General features: G+C 40.0%; 1 protein-coding gene and 1 pseudogene across 2 annotated transcripts in view; both read left to right on the top strand.

Moving 5' to 3' along the window:
- The first annotated feature begins 6,366 nt into the window (after window positions 1-6,366).
- Window positions 6,367-20,724, top strand: part of ACTL6A (actin like 6A) — a 28,974-nt gene continuing 14,616 nt past the window's right edge. The window contains exons 1-4 of one of the 2 annotated variants that reach the window (XM_042954894.1): window positions 6,367-6,542; window positions 17,014-17,090; window positions 17,257-17,431; window positions 20,374-20,474. In XM_042954894.1, coding sequence (XP_042810828.1) covers window positions 6,518-6,542; window positions 17,014-17,090; window positions 17,257-17,431; window positions 20,374-20,474 — 378 coding nt within the window. In that variant the 5' untranslated portion in view covers window positions 6,367-6,517. Of the gene's footprint in view, window positions 6,543-11,632; window positions 11,794-17,013; window positions 17,091-17,256; window positions 17,432-20,373; window positions 20,475-20,724 lie in introns of those variants that run through there. The other variant, XM_042954895.1, reaches the window with a different exon arrangement.
- LOC122229609 lies at window positions 10,778-12,399 on the top strand (annotated as a pseudogene).

Raw genomic sequence — 20,724 nt, 5'->3', positions numbered from 1 at the left:
TTCTTTCTGATGTTAAAATGAATACGATAGAATTATACATACTGACATGGAATGATCTCCAAGGTATCATGGTTGAGTGAAAAAAGTCAGGTGCGAAACAACGTGTTCAGTATGCTACTGCATGTGTAAATAAGCAAAAAGAGTAGGGGAAAGGATACAAAGATATGCTTTCATTTAAAAAAACTGTCTCTGGAAGGTTACAAAAGAAATTGGTAAGAGTGAGTCAATCTGGATCGAGAAACAAGGAATTTCAAGGATTAGAGGGAGAGAGACTTGTTTTTTTCACTCTTTTGTATTCAATTGAAGCTGTGTATATAGACTACTATTTTAAACAAAAGTGCTCAAAAGTAAACATCTCAGAATTAGTTTCTCAAGAGAATGCCTTTTAGAACTCATCATAGTGTGAGTTACCATTTATATCAGGAAAACTGTGAGGAGGGGAGAGATATATCTACATAATTACTCATAGAAGCATAGAACATCTCTGAAGAAGAGAATGGGGCAGCTAGGGACACAGGTGGAAGGAAGACATTCCTGTATAACTTTTTGTACCTTTTAATTTTAAAAACATAGGTATATATAATAAAAATTAAAATTGTTTTTGTTTTTAAAGTTTACCGGACACGTAGAAGAAGTAGAAAGGAAAAGGTGTCTTGGGAAGTAGCATGCTTGGTAGGATCAGGCAATCATAGTTTCAAATCCTGACTTTTTTTTTTTCAGTTTATTTATTTTGAGAGATGGCAAGCGAGCAGGAGAGGGACAGAGAGACAGGGAGAGAGAGAAAATCCCAAGCAAGCTCTGTGCTATCAGTGCATAGCTCCACGTGGGGCTCTATCTCACCAACTGCAAGATCATGACCTGAGAGGAAATCAAGAGTTCCACGCTCAACTGAGCCACCCAGGTGCCCTCTGACTCTTTCAATAGCTGTGTGATGTTGGGCAACTTGCTGAAATCTCTGGGCCTCTTATGAAAAAACCCACATGGGAAGGTGTATGGATTACACAGAAAATATAAAGCGTGTTTCCTATGATAGCACTTATTAGGAGGTCAGTAATTTGTAGTCATTATTACCATATGGCAGAGACATTTCTTCTGTGTATTCCAAAAATAGTTTCAAGGATCTTAAAGAAACAATACAGAACAAGAACTTTGGACTCATTTGAGTGTTGCTACGTGGCGGAGGTAACAGCCCCATCACATGGCTCTGGCGCTGACCTAGATCAGTGGGAAATCCATGATTGGCCCTGAAGTGACCCCAGGTGGCGTGGTGCCACTTTATACCACCAATTGATTAAATGTTGACAATGTTTGCTCGTGTTGTGATTTCTGAAAAGAGCCATATCAAGTGAACAAAGAGATTTTAAAAGCGATTATGAAATAACAAACACATATGAAATCCACAGAGTATCTAGCACTTCATCTTCTTTTCTTTCCTTATTTGTCTTTTCAGGATCACATGAATATTATGACAAACCTGTTGATGTGTTACAAAGGTACAAGCTATAACCACATATATTTTCATTTGCTTCTTTGTCTAGCTAGGTCATATTATCTGAAATGGTTAGCAGATCTCTTACTATTCTAATGGAAAACAGATGTATCAGTCTGACTGATCATATTTCTTTTTTTTTTTAATTTTTTTTAACGTTTATTTATTTTTGAGACAGAGAGAGACAGAGCATGAACGGGGGAGGGTCAGAGAAAGAGGGAGACACAGAATCTGAAACAGGCTCCAGGCTCTGAGCTGTCAGCACAGAGCCTGATGCGGGGCTCGAACTCATGGACTGCGAGATCATGACCTGAGCTGAAGTTGGCCGCTTAACCGACTGAGCCACCCAGGCGCCCCTGACTGATCATATTTCTACTGGTGAAAAGCTCTAGTCTCCAGATATTTATCCTTTATCTCAGTAGTGCTTGCATTCATGTCACATTTTTGGAATTTCACTAAACAGAGTGGTACTCTTTACGCACACACAGAATTTCACTAAACAGTGGTACTCTTTACGCACACACAGATCCATCCACACAAAATTGCTTACAGTGAAATTAGTTTTTGATAATTACTTAAATAATTTTTTAATGTTTATTTACATTTGAAAGAGGAAGAGAGAGACACAGTGCATAACAGGGAAGGGGAAGAGAGATGGAGACAGAATCTGAAGCAGGTTCTAGGCTCTGAACTGTCAGCACAGTGCCCGACACAGGGCTTGAACCCACAAACACGAGATCATGACCTGAGCCAAAGTCTGGATGCTTAACCAACTGAGACACCCAGGTGCCCCAGTTTTTGATAATTACTAATGTCATATATTTTGCTGCATGAATAAAATAACTCTAAATGGACATAAGTTGTGTCATTATTTGTAACAAATGATAATCTCCTGAATTTGTTTTCTAGCTTACATTTGCAAGTTGAAGTTTTTTTCAACTCTGAGACTGATAAAGGCGGAGATGGGATGAGATCGGTAATATTTTGTAATGAGTGCTGTAATTCCATAGTCTGAATTCTGCCAGAGCTGGTGAAAAAAGGCGTGAGGTACAGCGTCTTGGGCAGGCTGATGCAGCATTACAAGAATGGAAGACCAGCGACCCAGTGAGGCAAAATCAAGTGTTACACTGGGTACTCACTCAGAAGACATTCTTGCTGCTTGGAGATTACAAAGGATTTCTAAAAGGGCGCTTATTTTTATTGATCTGGATTCAGAAGCAACCACTGAGCATCTACTAAAGGCAAATAAGTTTACATACATGTTACTTCAATATCTTTTATTTTTAGGTTGATAGAAGGAGAATGCTGGCTCAGGTGGGAAAATTATAAGCATTGGTTGTTTTGGTACATTATGCCCTTGAAAATTGGCACAGACAATAATCTTGAGTTGCTGTTGTTGTTGTTGCTTTTTAATCCAACTAGCTCTCAGTAATGTTAATGTAGGCTCAGCCAAGACTTTAGGGAAAACATGTTAGGCTACAGAGGAGAAATATTAACACACACACACACAAACACTCACATATTTTATATTTCACAAAGTAGATTCTGTTGGGTCAGTATTTTCCTTTTAATGTATTTCCTACCAGCTTTCCTAATTATGAAGAATGGAAGCAAACAAGTTGCCACAGTATAAGTCTTACCACGAAAGAAACAATGTCATTATTACCAAGCATGTGCAGTTCTCTGACATTGTTCTCTTGGGATACTGAATAGGTTTCCTTTCTCAACAGTCCCTCCAGCAATTCAATACTTTAGGGGCAACAATCTTAGTGCCCTATTACAATTTTGCTGATTAAAATTAATGAAAGACTTAAGTGTGCACTTTTATCTGCATTAACATGTCATTAGTCCTGACATACCAGATGACTCTGAAGTTCAGTTCATTTGAAGTTCATTACAATGGTTTATTATCATATAAAGTAATGTGTCCCGTGATACATCAAGAGAACAAGCTGACCTGAAATTATGAATGAATGATCTGTTTTCTAATATCTTTTCGAATTATCAAATAAAGACAATCCCTTATTATAAACAAAAACAACTAAGCATGACTTTCTAGCATTTTCTCAAGCTGTGTTCTCTGTGTTGTCATACTAAAGATTCTCCTGCACTCCACTGTGTTCTTTATGGGTGGAGACATTCACAGCATCTCAGGCCTCCCTGAAGGCTAGCTGTATGGTCCTCATTAACCCTACTGAACTGTTTTGTTTTCTGACAAACACTGAAGTTGTAGGACAAATATTTTACTTTTACTTTTATTTTTTTTTTGTTTGTTTATTTATTTTGAGAGAGAGAGAGAGAGAGTGAGCAGGGGAGGGGTAGAAAGAACGAGAGACAGGCTCCACACTGTTAGTACACTGTGAGATCATGACTGGAGCCGAAATCAAGAGTCAGATGCTTAAGCAACTGAGCCACCCCAGTGTCCCAACTTCTTCAACCCAACTCTATTTCTCCATGGATGGGAGAGGTTGTATATAATACTGATGAGAGATATCAAGATACATAATCCATTTTAGTTGGTATATTGAGTTACTATGCATTTAAGTTGGTATATTGAATTACTATGCATTTAAACTATAAACTGATTTAAATGAATTACTGTGTATTTTCAACACAAATAGTATTGCTTCAACATTTAATTATTACCAAAGTACCACATGTTTTATAGCTCATTGGCTTTATTAGTCAAACAGCATAAAACCACAGAGTGGAAATGGAAATATTTTTGAGGATTTGATAGGTATTTATACAATGAAAGCTATTAGTCAAACAGCATAAAACCACAAAGTGGAAATGGGAATATTTTGAGAATTTGATAGGTATCTATATACTAAAAGCTATAATCATGGGGGCAACAATTAACATAGAGTACTTAGTGCACTGTGCTAGATGTGTTACATGCATTATCTCAGGGGTCAGTAAACTCTTTCTACAAGGGGTCTGATAGGAAACATGTTCTCCAGCTTAGTGTCTGTCATAACTACTCAACTTGGCCTTATACCCCAAAAGCAGCCATAAATGAATAAGCTTGGCTGTGCTCTAGTAAAGCTTAGTTTATGGTCATTGAAATGTGAATTTCATATAATTTTCACGTCATAAAGTATTATTCCTAAAAATAATTTTAAAAACCATTTAAAAATGGAATAAACATTGTTAGCTCATAGGCCATACAAAAACAGAAAGCAGCTTGGGTTTGGCCATGGGGCTATAATTTGCTGACCTCTGCATTATCTCATTGGGTTAATGGGGATTTCCTAAATGATCAGATACACTGAGATTATACTATTAAGTGAATGGGACTGTTTTCTCACTAGCTTTCTTCCTCACCCTACTACCACTCTGCCGCGCTGCTGGCACTGAGACTTACGGGACTTTATTCCATTATTCCTAGGGCTAAGAGCAGCCTATATGTCTAGACTTTAGACAGACCAATTCCAGGGAGAGATATCAGTGACCTGGACTGGGCTGGTAAAACCAGAGGACTAAGTACAATAGACAGGCTAGGTATATATTTAGAATCAGGTACTTGCTTGGATGAGGATTGTTTGACACCTGTCTCACAGGATAAAAAAAAGCGATGATACTTTTATGGGGTGTATATCGGGCTCTGTGCTGACAGCTCAGAGCCTACAGCCTGCTCTCCATTGTGTGTCTTTCTCTCTCTGCCCCTCCTCCACTCATGCTCTGTCTCCCTCCCTCTCCCTCAAAAATAAATAAACATTAAAAAAATCAATGATACTTTAAAAAATAATTTTAGGGGCACCTAGCTGGCTCAGTTGTTTAAGGGTGTGACTCTTGATTTCAGCTCAGGTCGTGATCTTCATGGTTTGTGAATTCAAGCCCTGTCTCCAACTCTGCACTGACAGCGAAGAGCCTGCTTGGGATTCTCTGTCTGCCTCTCTCTCTGCCCTTACCTTGTTCAGGGACCACACACTCTCAATGTCACATAAATAAATAAATAAACAAACATTTAAAAAAAAATTTTTTAATGTTTATTTATTTTTGACAGCGAGACAGAGCATGAGCGGGAGAAGGGCAGCGAGAGAGGGAGACACAGAATCGGAAGCAGGCTCCAGGCTCTGTCAGCACAGAGCCTGATGCGGGGCTCGAACTCACAGACTGCGAGATCATGACCCGAGCCGAAGTCGGACGATGGACCGACTGAGCCACCCAGGCGCCCCTAAATAAATATTTTAAGGAATAAAGAAAAAAATATTTTTTAAAGTGCTACCTAAATTTAGTTGGGAAAATATGTCATCTCTTTCTTCTTCTAATTATTAATCGTCATTTAAAAAATTGCAGGATCCTATAGGTTTATTTGATTTACTGTTCCCCTACCCCAAAGTTGAGCTTTTAACATAAAAGTTAGTTGAAAATCTTTTTAACATAAAAGTTAGCTGAACATACTTTTTCTGGAAAAAAAAAAAATTCTGCATCCCCACAACCCAAAACTGGGAGTCGCTGCGCGTAGACACTGTTATTTCCAGACTCTTTTCCAGGGTTTTACTTTCTTCTACCAGAGTCCCACCGCTGCTCGGCGCCCAGCCACACCCCTGGACCCTCCCGGACACTTCCCCTCGGACTGTCTCCTCCCTCTGCTGCTCCCTCTGCCGCACTCTCCCGCCCACTCAGGAAGCTCCGCCCACTCGGGAAGCTCCGTCCCCCAGCTACCCCTCCCGCCTGGGGCCAGTTCCGCAACCCAACTCCTTCCCTCCTTCCGTCGCTTTACCCTTTCCCCGCCTCCATGGCTGCCCTCGATTGGCTAAACTGGCTGTGCCGCGGCAGGGATGCAGCATAACCTCTTTCTGATTGGCTAAAGGGTACCCGGGCCTCTTGTGATTGGCTGATAAGAGCAGACAGCAAGTGTGACTGAGCTCCGGGGTGTGTGGACGCGGCTTTGTTGCCCGAGGGGGGTGGCGGTGGAAGTTAAGGGGGTAGGGGGTTAGTGCTTCTCGGGACCCACACTCGCGGCCGTCGCAGTCACTTCGCCCGGTAGCCTTTAGCGTAGGAGTCGCGCGGACAGCAGCCATGAGCGGCGGGGTGTACGGGGGAGGTGAGTGAGTGCGGCCGGACGAGAGAGCGCGCCTTTTTAGCGTGTGGGTTTTGTAACCGCCGCCCCCAGCCCTCCCCAGCCCTCCCCTCCGCGGCGGCCCCTTCCGGTCTCCCCGCTCGGGACCCCGGCCTCCCCGCCCCATCCCCGCCCCGCGCTCTGCCCGCCCCCGGAGCCCACCCGGCTCTTTTGAGAGCCTTGGGCGCCCAGAGTCGCCGCCCCCTGCGGTTCCTTCCAGCTTCGGCCCCCCGGAGGAGCAGGGCTTTGGGGGTGCGCTCCGGCCTCGGGCTGGGCGGGCACTTCAAGGGGGTCGGCCCGCAGAACCCCGGCTTGAGTGGCCAGCCGCAGGGTTGCATCTCCCCCGGTGTCTCCACAAGTCTGCGACATCGGGGCGCGCGCGCGTGTTTAAACTTGGGAGGTTCCAGCAGTTTGCAAGCGTGGACGGAAGGTTTCCGCAAAGTCCCTTGGAGGGTAAAGCGAGACGAGAGAGGTACCACTGCCTGGAGGAGTGGCGGCCACTCCCGACGCAGCCTCCTCGTTCCGTGCTTAGCAGCCTCACACCTTTCCGTAATTTCTGCCTGTTGACTGGGTTCTCCAGAGTTACCCATGGGAACACCTGTAACTTACAGATGCTTTCTTGGGCAGGCTGTAGTGTGGTGGAAAGATTGACACGGGTCTGGGAGTTACGCAGACCCGGCTTGTACTTTCAGCCCCACCATGTATTGAGCGCTTTAGCCTTGGGCAAGTTACTTAACTTTTCTCAACTTCGGGCTCATTTTGGGAAAGATAATTCCTGCCCAGTGGTGTGGCTGTGAAGATTCAATGAGATGATGCTATACGTGGCTCCGCAACGTGTGGTCCATGATCAGCAGAGTCAGCATCACCTGCAAGCTTTTTAGAAATGCAGACTCTCAAGCTCCAGTCTACATACACTGATTCAGAGCTTCCATTCTTGCTAGACAGGTAGAGGAAGCACTGGTGTATATGATTCTGGTTTGTGTTGTGTTTGAGGAGTTTCCAGAACAAGGAGACAGATTTGAAGTGTTGCTTTCGTTACTGTGTCTAGTAAGGATGGATACTGTTTCTGAAGAGGATGGCATTTTACAGGTAGGGGATAGAAATTGGGTTTTCAAAGTTCTTAGGAGTTTTTGGAGTGTAGCTAGAGCCTCTTTGAAGTAATATGCTGACCCTCAGCCCCTTCTTTCCCGTTTATGTTCTTGGTTTTGATTTCTCACATGTGAGCGTCCCGTCCGTAGTTTCCCATTTTTTACTTTGGAGAAAGCCTAGTGGATCTTCATGATTTACCTCTTCCTCATCTGAAGATGCAGTCCTGGATCTTTGTGCCTTTGCCTTACGGAGGTTGTTGACTCTATTCTGACCTTTAGGTTCACTGATCCAAGGACTTAGAGGCTGTCTGGGAGTATTTCCTTTGAAGGCATTGTTTAATATGACTGAGGCAGAAATGGATATTAATGATACCAGCAGCAAACATTTATTGAGTGCATACTGTGTACTAAGAACTGTTCCCAGATACTTTTCATGTGTTGCATTTAATACATGCATTAGTCCAATCTATAACAACCATATAGGGGATGGTAATGCTGTCCCTGTATTACGGAATAAGAAAGTAATATGGAAAAGATGAACTGGCCAAGAGTTATCGAACTTCCTAAGAAATGGGGAACAAGAATCTCTGGGTTGAAGAAGATGGCATTTCAGTAAAACCCTTTCCTATTTTAAAAATAGAAAGTTTTTTGGTTGTTTCTCCATAAGTCATTTTTCAGTTGTATAGCCACAGCATATTCATGTATGGTTTAGGTATTCAGAATAAACGTCCTTTTTCTCATTTGCTTAGGAGGGGAATATGTCATAAAGCCTATTCCACATACAAAATATTTAAAACTTACAAAAATAAGTGTATGATTTTGTGTTTGTGCTACCACTGTATGGTCAGTATTTATATTGGGTGACATTTTCCAAAGGGTGTATTGTGAGAAGAAACCAAACTTCTTCTCTCCTAGGTTTTGAGTAATTAACTTAAGAAGCTGTATTTTTAACTGACTTGCTTATTGAAAAGATCTTTGAAGTTTAAATTTTAAAATTTATGGCTGTCTTATTCTAATAATGATTTCTGACTAGATCTGACATTGATCTTTAGCGTTAGGTATAATGCATAATTTACCCAGATTTCTATACTTTCTAACTGGTTTCTGGACCTACTCATTGTTCCTGTGACTATCTCTCATGGTGCTCCTTTACTTCAAACTCTGCATTATAAAAATAAACAGGCCATCTCTGATAAATTGTTTCATCATTCCTGCACTCCTGACCCCCAGATCTCTAACCTTAAAATTTTCTCAAAATCTCCATCCCCATGAGTTGGTATACCCTGTCCAAACAAACAAACAAAAAATGATCTTCCCACTTTCTCCCAAAGTTATTAGCCTTCAGTATTATCTTGGAATGTTTTAAGACCAGGTTAGAAAATTGCCACCATTGTTTCATGTTTTCCCAGAAAAACCACCACACCTTTAAACTTGGAAGCCATTTACTCCAGAAAAGCACCAGTATCTTCAGAAAAGTGAAAACTGTGTTTTTAGTAGCAAAGGGATCCAACTCTTGAGGACTTTTATCCGTTAGAAATTGTATCCTGGTTTTTAAATATCCAGACCTCTGTGGTTATGGTTTAAGTCTCCTATGTCCCTTTGCCATTCTATTTTGTGTTCATTGGTTCTAGTTGTTAACAACACGAGGTACAGGAGATAGACCTATACCTTTGAAAAAGGAAAAAAAAGCAGATGCAAAATTCTAAGCATCAGGAGTCTTACATTAAAATCTGTGTCTAGTTTGCCTCTCGTTAAGATAGGAACATAATTGATTTATTAGATTTTTATTTTTTTATTTTTTAATGTTTAGTTTTGAGAAGAGAGAGACCATGTGAGCTGGGGAGGGGCAGAGAGAGGGGGAGACACAGAATCTGAAGCAGGCTCCAGCTCTGAGCTGTCAGCATAGAGCCCGATGCAGGGCCTGAACTCATGAACCGTGAGATCATGACCTGAGCCAAAGTGGGTGCTCAACCGACTGAGCCACCCAGGTACTCCTAGATTTTCATTTCATAAAAAAATTTACCAGGTAGGTATAGCCTCTGTCTCCAAGAAACTCAGTCTTACAGGTGAGGCAGTCAAATAAATAGACACTGCATTTTATTTACTTCAGTTGTACATTCCCCCCTCCCCATATTTAAAGAGCTGAAGTTGGAATATTTCTTTTCTTTTTGAAGTTTTTCTATTTTACATATTAAATTTTTTTTAAATTTTAATTCAAGTATAATTAACATGGAATATTTCTTAAAAAAATTTTTTTTTAATGTTTATTTATTTTTGAGAGAGCACGAGCAGGGGAGGGGCAGAGAGAGAGGGAGACACAGAATCCAAAGCAGGCTCCAGGCTCCTAGCTGTCAGCACAAAGCCAGACGCAGGGCTGGAACCCACAAACTGTGAGATCATGACCTGATCCAAAGTCTGCAGTTAACCGACTGAGCCACCCAGGCACCCCGACATGGAATATTTCTTGATGGCGAGAGTTTAATTGGCAGCATGCTTTTTTTCTTGGTGCATGAAGAGATGGTGTATCTTACCATTTATAAAATTTTATATTGATGAGAAAGGGTAATTCAACAAAGTGTGTTCGGTAATGACGATATGTCGAAGGTACAAAGGTAGAACAGAGAAGAAAGTTACTAACTCATTGTTGGGGAGTCAGAGGACTTTACAAGAGAGGTTGTAGGGATGATGGAAGAAGAGTGGAGAAGGACAGCATATGCAAAAATTAGCTGAGTGAGAGTATGTGGTGTGTTTAGGAGACAACATTATCCAGTCATACTAGTGTGTAAAGTGGGAAATGAAATTACTGCCAGATTTTGCTAGGTCTTGAATATCAACTGGGTGAAATGACTTGAATTTTATTTTGTAGATGATGGGAAACCACCAGATGATTCTCTTTTCGTTGAAGGATTTATGTACCAATATGTTGAGTTGTAATTTTGAAAGATCACAGTGCAGTAGTTTGTAAGGTGGATGGAAAAAATGAAGAGATGGGAAATACAATACTTACAGGGAATTGTAGTAATTCCCTGTTGAGATAAGAGCTTGACTCAAGACAGGGGCAATGGTAGCAAAGAGGAAGGGAATTGAGAAATATTTAGCAGAATGTTTGGCAGAACTTGCTGAGGGGTATGAAAATATGAAGGAATTCGCAATTCTTAGTTTTTTGTCTCTGCTGATTAGGCCACTAACTGTGATAGCACTGCTAAGATTAGGTTAAGTAGGATGGGGAAAGGAAGACAGTGCTTCAGATATGTTGAATATGAGGTAACCATGGGACATCAGGAGGAATCAATGTTGTACACTAAGAAGTTTGTCATATGGCCTTTTGGCTCTCTGAGTAGCATCATGGCGGTCATCAAGAGCAAGTGCCTCATGAAAGGTGGCAGAAAGGGAGTCAAGAAGAAAGTGGTTGATCTGTTTTGTTTTTCTTTTAAAAAATTTTTAAAAATGTTTTTATTTATTTTTGAGACAGAGACAGAGCATGAGCAGGGGAGGGGCAGAGAGAGAGGGAGACACAGAATCCAAAGCAGGCTCCAGACTCCGAACTGTCAGCACAGAGCCTGGCGCTGGGCTCAAACTCATGGACTGTGAGATCATGACCTGAGCTGCAGTCAGATGCTCCTGATCTGTTTTCTAAGAAAAATTGGTATGATGTAAAAGCACCACCTGTGTTCAGTATAAGAAATATTGGAAAAACATTAGTCACAAGAACTCAAGGACTCAAAATTGTATCTGATTGCCTAAGGGTCATGTTTTTGAAGTGAGCCTTCTGCAGAGTGATGAAGTTGGCATTTAGAAAATTTAAGCTAATACTGAGGATGTTCAGGGCAAAAACTGCCTGACTAATTTCCATGCCATGGATTTTACCCATGACAAAATGTGCTTCATGGTCAAAAAAACGGCAAACCATGGTTGAAACTCCTGTTGAGGTCAAGGTTGCCGATGGTTATTTGCTTCATTTAGTTTGTGTTGGTTTTACCGAAACAGGCAACAATCCAATTCGGAAGACCTCTTATGCTCAGTACCAACAGGTCCACCAAATCCAGAAAATGATGATGGAGATTATGACCTGAGGTGTGCAGACAAATGACTTGAAAGAAGTGGTAAATAAATTGATTCCAGACACCATCAGAAAAGATCTAAACAAGGTTTGCCTATCTATTTTTCCACTCTATGATGTCTTTGTTAGAAAAGTAAAAATGCTGAAGAAGCCCAAGTTTGAATTGGGAGCTCATGGAGCTTCATGGTGAAGGCAGTAATTCACTTTTCTTTTAAAAGGAAAAGCTACTGAAAATGAGACCAGTGCTAAAGTTTTTGTTTGTTTAAAAAAATTTTTTTTTAATGTTGGTTTATTTTTGAGAGAAAGAGAGGGAGAGGGACAGAGAGAGAATGAGAGAGGGAGAGAGAGAGAGAGAGAGAGAGAGAGAGAGAGAGAGAGAATGAGAATCTAAAGCAGGCTCCAGGCTCTGAGATGTGAGCACAGCCCGACATGGAGCTCAAACTCCCGAACCATAAGGTCATGACCTGAGCTGAAGCAGACACTTAACCAACTGAGCCACCCAGGCACCCCTAGAGACCATTGCTAAAGTTGAACAAACTGATGGATATGAGCCACCAGTCCAAGAATCTCTTAAAATGCAGACATTTAATGGTAACAAATAAAAAATCTTATTTGTGATGTTTTTTTAAAAAAGTTTGAGACATGGATCTAGATAAAGGTGAGGGCTTGAGAGAAAGATTTGAGCTTGAAATTATTAGTAGAAGTTGATGCCGTAGGAGTGGAGCAGATTACCTAAGAGGGGGTAAATTAAGGGAGGGGTTCCAGTGTGGGGTCCCTCACCTCCCCAAGGAATCCACAGGTAGAATTATGTTTTGTTATAATTGGCTTCTTTTATAATCTACTTTAGAACATTCTAAGAAGGGAGTCCTAAGTTTCCTAATGTATCTGTATTAGTTTTCCAGAGCTGCCGTAACAAAGTACCACAGACTGGGTAGCTTAAATAACAGAAATTAATTTTCTCACAGTTCTGGAGTCAAGAAGTCTGATATCAAGGTGCTGGCAGGGTTGTTTTCCTTGGAGGTTTTTCTCCTTGGTTTGGAATGGCCATCCTCCTCCCCCTGTGTCTTCACATGGTCTTCCCTCTGTACATATCTGTGTCTAAATTTCCTCTTTTTATAAGGACGCCAGTCATATTGGGTTAGGGCATATCCTAATGATCTCATTTTAATTTAATCACCTCTTTAAAGACCTTATCTCCAAATACAGTCATATTTTAAGGTACTAGGGGTAAAGACTTCAATGTACGGATTTTAGGGGGAAACACTTCAGCCCAGAGCTTTGTGAAAGGGGTCCATGATACAGAAAAGGTTAAGAGCCTTGATCCTTGAGAATGAGAGTTGAATATTTTGGTTAACCTGGCAATTAATTCATTTAGTTAAGATATTTCTTTACCCAACATTGTAATTAGTCAGTGTTAAAGTTTATTAATTTATAGTCATTTGTTAACTTTACTGTTTGTGCTTGAGTATACATGCTATGGTGAAAACAAATGCAGTGTTCTGCTTTTAAGGACCCCTATTTTCAGACAAAATAATTTGGATCAGAGAATTGTATCGAGAATGGGAAGTATAATAAATGAAGAGACTTCTTTTCAAATTAGGAATAAAAATAGGTGGCTCTTTATTTAAATAAAAATGAGATTATTATTCTGTAAAGATACCATCTCTTCACTATGAATATCTGTATAATCATTGGTTTTTCTTTATTTTAAAACTCAATTTTTAGTACTTCAAATATACTAATAATGAAACATATATGTAAGTTTGTATGTGATAGATGTAATATTTCACCATATTTGCCTGAGATATTTTAAGAAATAGAATGTTATTCGTATAGAGTCCCCTTTTCTCCCTCCTTAGAGGTAACCACAGAACCGAAGTTGGATATGCAGCATTACCAGGCCCCATGCATATTTTTAATACTAAGTGTGTGTGTATCCATAATGAATTAAACAGTATCGCAATGTGTATGTATGTATAGTAACTAGCCTTCTTTCTTTTTCTTTCTTTCTTTCTTTCTTTTTCTTTTTCTTTTTCCCTTTCTTTCTTTCTTTCTTTCTTTCTTTCTTTCTTTCTTTCTTTCTTTCAAGTTTATTTATTTATTTTGAGAAAGAGAGAGAGAAAAACCCAAGCAAACTCTGCACGGTCATTACACAGCCCACCATGGGCCTCGAACTCACAAACTGTGAGATCATGACCGGAGCCAAACATTTAACCTTCTGAGCTACCCAGGTGCCCATAGTAGCTAGCTTTTCAAACTAGTTAATTTTTTTTTTTTTAGGTTTATCCATATTGATATGTACATCTAGATCATTCATTTTAACTGCTGTACAGTATTTCATGGTATGAATAATTTATAGTTTATCTATTTCCCTACTGAGAGGCCATTAGATTATTTTTATCTTTTCCTGTGACAAGTAGTGTGGTGATAATGATAATGGCAGCTCCCACTTATTGTGATTATTATGTGCTGTTCCTGTTGTAAGTGCTTATGTGCATTAAAGCATTTAACACATTTATTTATTATAACATCCTATGTGTTAGAAACTATTATGCACGTTTACATACGAGGAAACTGAGGCAGAGAGGTTAGAAATCACCGAAGGTCACATAGCTAATGAACGTTCTTAAACGTGTTTCCTTGTGATGTGTGTGAGAGAGTTTCTGTAGAGAAAATAAAAACTGTGATTTCTGTGTGTGTACATTTTCTTTGTGTGTGTGTGTGTGTGTGTGTCTGAATTCTCTATTTTGTTGGCTTATAAGTCTGCTGATCTACATCATAGTATGTCAGTAACATAGTGTTTTGATTACTGTAACTTTAAGTCTATAAATAAGGTACTGTGAGTTTCCCACTTTTGTTCTTCCTTTTTAAAATAATTTATTTTTTATTTTTTAATTTTTTAAAAATGTTTTTTTTTATATTTGAGAGAGACAGACACAGAGAAAAAGAGCAAGCAGGGGAGGTGCAGAGAGATAAAGACAGAATCCGAAGCAGGCTCGAGGCTCTGAGCTGTCAGCACAGAGCCCGATGTGGGGCTCAAACTCATAAACCACGAGGTCATGACCTGAGCCAAAGTCGAACGCCCAACCAACTGAGCCACCCAGGCGCCTGTATTTATTTTTAAATTTATATCCAAGTTTGTTAGCATATGGTACAACAATGATTTCAGGAATAGATTCCTTAATGCCTCTTAGCCCATCCTGCCTCCCACAACCCCTCCAGCAACCCTCTGTTCTCTATATTTAAGAGTCTCTTATATTTTGTCCCGCTCCCTGTTTTTATATTTTGTTTCCCTTCCCTTATGTTCATTTGTTTTGTATCTTAAAATCCTCATATGAGTGAAGTTATATGATATTTGTCTTTCTCCAGCTGATTAATTTCACTTAGCATAATACCCTCTAGTTCCATCCACGTAGTTGCAAATAGCAAGATTTCATTCTTTTTGATTGCCAAGTAATACTCCATTGTGTGTGTGTGTGTGTGTGTGTGTGTGTGTGTGTGTATACATACATACATATATATACCACATTTTCTTCATCTGTTGATGGACATTTGGGCTCTTTCCATACTTTGGCTATTGTCAATAGTGCTGCCATAAACGTTGGGGTGCATGTGCCCCTTCAGAACAGCATACCTGTATCCTTTGGATAAATACTGTATCCTTTGGATAAATTGCTGGGTCGTAGGATAGTTCTACTTTTAATTTTTTGAGTAACTTCCATACTGTTTTCCAGAGTGGCTACACTAATTTGCATTACCATGTGTATGAACATTTTCAACTTTAGTGCGTATGACTAAATTGAGCGTTAGGGTTGTATCAGTTTATAGCTTTTATTAGTAAATGTGTAGGAGCTCCTCTTTCCCTATGTCTTTGACAATACTTTGTCTTATCAGATGGATTTTGCCAATTTAATGAAGATAAATAATAGCACTTTATTATTTTTAATGATTGAAAAAAATGAAAAATTAGTGCCTGGAAAACCCAAGTGTTTTGTTTTTGGACCATGCAGTTTTGGGGGAAATATTTTCAAAGTATAATTAGAGGCTTTTCTCTGAATTTGAATGTGAAAAAAAATCAGCTTTCTTTGCAGCATTAAACTTTATCTACTACAAATCTTTGAAATGTGCAAACTTTGATAACTTTTTACTTGGCCTATGTAATTATGTTTTAAACTCTTACTCTTCAGGGTTCCTCTTTTTCTTGGGGTTTTGCTAAGTTTCTATCCTAATTGCATGGAATATAATTTCTGTTAACATGAAAAAATGGCAACTAAGTGTACTGGATATCTTCCGTTTGCCTCTCCACTTTCCACCATTTCCACCCTCTTTGTGCCCTTGAAGAGTGACCCTTACTGACTGTCTCAGTGGGTCTGTTAACCTGTGGTTTGGCCAGTGGTAGGGCAACCATGTTTCCTGCCTTATGCCTCTTGTCCTTGTATAACTATGAATAGGGAACCCTTTTTGCATTCAGAAGTGGCCCAGTTTGGGTGAGAAATTGTAAGATTACCCTAGCCAGTAGAGAGGAGGAAGAGAGAGGTTGACATATTTATTAGTCTGGTTCCTTCCCCTCAGGGTCAGCCATGGCTTACTGCATCCCTCAACTGAAGGTCACAGCTCCTATCAGGCAGCCCTCCCAACACAACTCTCTCCAGGTTCTGCTAACCATTCTTTCTCCGTGTTTCTTCAGTTCTAAGGGTGGCAACAGATCTGTTATTAGTGCTAGGGTAGCATACTATCCCTTTTGGTTTTCCTGTGTTGTGCCTATATTTTTATAAATAGTCCCTTTAATAAGTAAACTCTTGCAAATTACCCAGTGTTAGTGTACCATCTCTTTTCTCATTGAGCCTCTACTGATATACAAGGTATGACTTGTTATATTTTAACTGAATGAATCTTTATTTTAAGGTGTATTTAAAACTAAGTTCAAGCTTATAATAATAAGAATGTAATACCTGTTTTAATTTTTAATAGAACTTTTTTACATTCTCATATTAACCACATTAAGTACTCTTTTTTATTAAAAATTTTTTAATGTTTATTTTTAAGAGAGACAGAGAGAGAGAGAGCACACGAGTGGGGTAGGGGCAGAGAGAGAAGGAGACACAGAATCCAAAGCAGGCTCCAGGCTCTGGGCTGTCAGCACCGAGCCCGACACGGGGCTCAAACCCATGTACTGTGAGATCATGACCTGAGCCAAAGTCGGACGCTCAAACGACTGAGCCACCCAGGTGCCCCAGCACATTAAGTACTCTTAATTTTCATATGAGACCTGTAAGTTGTTAATGTTAATTGTCCTTTGTTTTTTCAGATGAGGTTGGAGCTCTTGTTTTTGACATTGGATCCTATACTGTGAGAGCTGGTTATGCTGGTGAGGACTGTCCCAAGGTAAGTGTAGCGTTAGTTAATTGGATATGAAAGGATCATTTACTTGAGTAGAATTAAATTCATGCAGAAATTCTCACTCAATTATGGTAAAAGATTTTAGTTGGGAAAAAATGACTACTTGATAAAGCAGGTAAAACTTGTATTATCATGTTTTTGACTCTTCCAGGTGGATTTCCCCACAGCTATTGGTATGGTGGTAGAAAGAGATGATGGAAGCACACTGATGGAAATAGATGGTGATAAAGGCAAACAAGGCGGCCCCACCTATTACATAGATACTAATGCCCTGCGAGTTCCCAGGGAGAATACGGAGGCCATTTCACCACTAAAAAATGGGATGGGTATGATGTTTGCTTGTATGGATTTGATTTATAGAGTATATATGGTACATTTTAGACATAAGACAATGGCTTCTTATAAGTTGAATATCAGGTATTTTGTTTTTAATTCCATAAATTGATGTTCCAGGCACTGAGAATACAAAGATGCATCAAACATGTTCCTCTTCCTCAAGAAACTCATAGGGAGGTCGATGTAGATATCCAAATATGTAGGATAAATGTTGTGTTTGATAAGCAGTGGGATTGGAGAGGAGAGGTATTTAACTCCCATCATTGGGGATCAGTGGTGGTTTTCATAAAGGAGGTACCTTTTGTACTGAATCTTGACAAATAAATAAGGATTAGCCTGACTAACAAGGCTCGGTAAAGGGGAGCAGCCAGCATGTGTGAAGAGGTGGAGCTGTGGAAGCGGCTTCCATGTTTATTAGAAAGATCAAAAATTAAGTATGGCTATTAACAGTGGGGTGCATTAGCATCAGTTGCAGGAGTGGTGGACAGAGAGCAATCATCATAGGGCTTGTAAACCATGCCAGGGGTGTATTAAGCTGGCAACTGAAAGATAACCCCAAAGGAATTTTTTTTTAATTAAAAAATTAAAAAAAAATTTTTTTTTAATTTGAGAGAGAGAGTGTGATGCAGGGAGAGAGGGGTGGAGAGAGAGAGAGAGAGAGAGACTGACTCATAAGCAGGCTCCATGCTCAGTGTGGAGCCTGATGTGGGGCTCAATCCCATGATCCTGGGATCATGGCTTGAGCCAAAATCAAGAGTTGGCTGCTCAACCAACTGAGCCACCCAGGCATCCCAACCCTAAAGGAATTTAAACACTTGGGTGTTTGCCAGCTGGAGAGATTATTCTAAGAGCAGTACATAGGCTAGATTGGGGAGAGATACTGGAGATAGGAGGATCAGTTAGGGAGGTGAGAATTCAGATGAGAAATGGAGAGGGTTTAAATTTTATCACTGATGGCCGAGATCCTGAGATGACTTTGAGAGATATCAAAGAGGTGAAAGGAGAATAATTGAGTTTCCTACATTTTTGACTGGGGTAATTGAATAGAGGGTACCACACACTGAAGTAGGAATAGAATGGGAAGGAACAAGTTTTACGGTCTTCAAAGGCAAATGTATTGGTAATATCTGCAGTCACTGTTAGGTTCATTTATTCACTAGAAGGACTCACAGGACTCAGCATATAGTTGTACTCATGGCTAAGGTTTATTACACTGAGAGGATACAAAGCAAAATTGACAAAGGAAAAAAAGGTATGGAGTGAAGTCCAGAGGAATCTAGGGCAAACTTCGCAGAGTCTTCTCACAGTGGAGTCATATGGGATGTACTTAATTCCTCCAGCGATGAGTTGTGACAACGTGTATGTTGTCTACCAGGGGAGCTCATTAGAGACCATTTTTACTGGGGGAGGTCATGTAGGTACCACGTGTCTAGAATTTACTAAAATTCAAGACTCCCAGGGGGAAAGAAAGTGTTCAGCACAAACCACATTGTACAAACAATTTAGGTGCAGTGAACTACTGTTATCATTTAGGGAAAGTTTTATATCACTGTAGGGAACTGGTTATCAGTCAAGTTCTCAGATGGCAGTGAAAGGTCAGCCTTATAAACAGGCCTTTTTCTGTACAGCAAGTAAATGAGTTTGTTTTTGAGTTCAAAGTATTTGAATATAGGTGCTGTTCTATTCAGCAGGTGAGAAGATTTTAAGACATGGAGTTGCATTATTTATTAGCCAGAAAGAGTGTGGAATATGAGAAAAAGGTTGAGGATGGGTTTCCATGTGAAAGCCTGTTCTCTGTTTAACCAAAGAAAGGGTGCCCATGAAGGAGAATGAGAAAGAACAGTTAGGGATATAGAATATTCAGAAGGCCAAGAGAAGAAAAAGTTTTGGAAGCATAGAAGTCCAGTGATTCTCATTGTTCTCAGCTGTGACATTGAGAGTTACACTAAGAAGGGAAGAGAAAAGTTAGAATGACTAACGCAGTTCATTGATACCCTCCCCCCCCCCCCCGCCCCCTCCCCCAAAGCCTCATAGGACTGTGGGAGTATGTGTACAAGTAATGACATTTCTTCTTTGGATTGTGGCAGAACTGGTTTGCAAACTTTTGAGCAGTCAATTGTGTCAGATAATGTAAAGAGGTCAAGCTATATTACAAGTGAAGTTTCCGCTGGATTTGTCTGTTAGAAGGTCATATCAAGGGGCGCCTTGGCGGCTCATTCAGTTGAGTGTCTGACTTCAGCTCAGGTCACGATCTCATGGTTAGTGGGTTCGAGCACCGTGTTGGGCTCTGTGCTGACAGCTCGGAGCCTGGAGCCTGCTTCGGATTCTGTGTCGCCCTCTCTCTCTGCCCCTCCCCCACTCATGCTCTGTCTTTCAAAAATAAATAAAAATGTTAAAAAAAAAAAATTACAAAAAAAGGTCATAACGAAATGCAAGCACTTTCAATGGAATGTTTGAGTGGAAGCCAAATTGAAGGCATGTTATATTCTCTGAGGGTTTATATCTATGTCTGTATCTATATTTATATCTTTTAATCTTTTTTCAGGTAGACTGTAAACTTTCTAAATCTCAGGTTTAGATCCTACCATTCTTTTGTATTTCCTCTTACCATTCGAATTGTATACTGTGCCTCTAGTAAGTACTTACTGAATAATATTTATTTGGTATTTTAGGTCTGTTAGATGCACTGATTACATTTAGGACAGGTCTTAGGGGTTGTGATACTGTTGCGGTTGGATGAACAAAAAAGAGGTTCCATATATTATAGAAGACAAAGATGATGTTTATATAAAGTGCTATCTTATGAAATAAATCTGTAAAATAAATAGGTTCTGTATATTAAAGTACTCTAAAACAGAAACAGTCTCTTAAAAAGATTCTGTATTCATCTTCAACTAAGCGTTGTTTTGAAGGTATTAATCTTATATTGTAGTTGAAGATTGGGATAGTTTCCAGGCTATTTTGGATCATACCTACAAAATGCATGTCAAGTCAGAAGCCAGCCTGCATCCTGTTCTCATGTCAGAAGCACCGGTAAGACAAAGACTTTCTTTTCTGAATTTCTCTAGTTGCTGTTGTTGTTGTTTTTAACTGATTTGAAGAATGTTTTCCTTTTCTTTAAAAAGGCATAGAAGTTCATGTTTTGAATTTTGAAAATTAGGGAAAGGGGGATTAATTTTTATATACTATTAAAGTTTTTATGGGGCGCCTGGGTGGCTCAGTCGGTTGAGTGGCCGACTTCGGCTCAGGTCATGATCTCGCGGTCCATGAGTTCGAGCCCCGC

This window comes from Panthera leo, chromosome C2 (assembly GCF_018350215.1).
Source record: "Panthera leo isolate Ple1 chromosome C2, P.leo_Ple1_pat1.1, whole genome shotgun sequence".
Classification (NCBI taxonomy): Eukaryota; Metazoa; Chordata; class Mammalia; order Carnivora; family Felidae; genus Panthera; species Panthera leo.
Note: the sequence above shows the minus strand (reverse complement) of the source record. Positions and strands in the feature narration are given on the sequence as shown.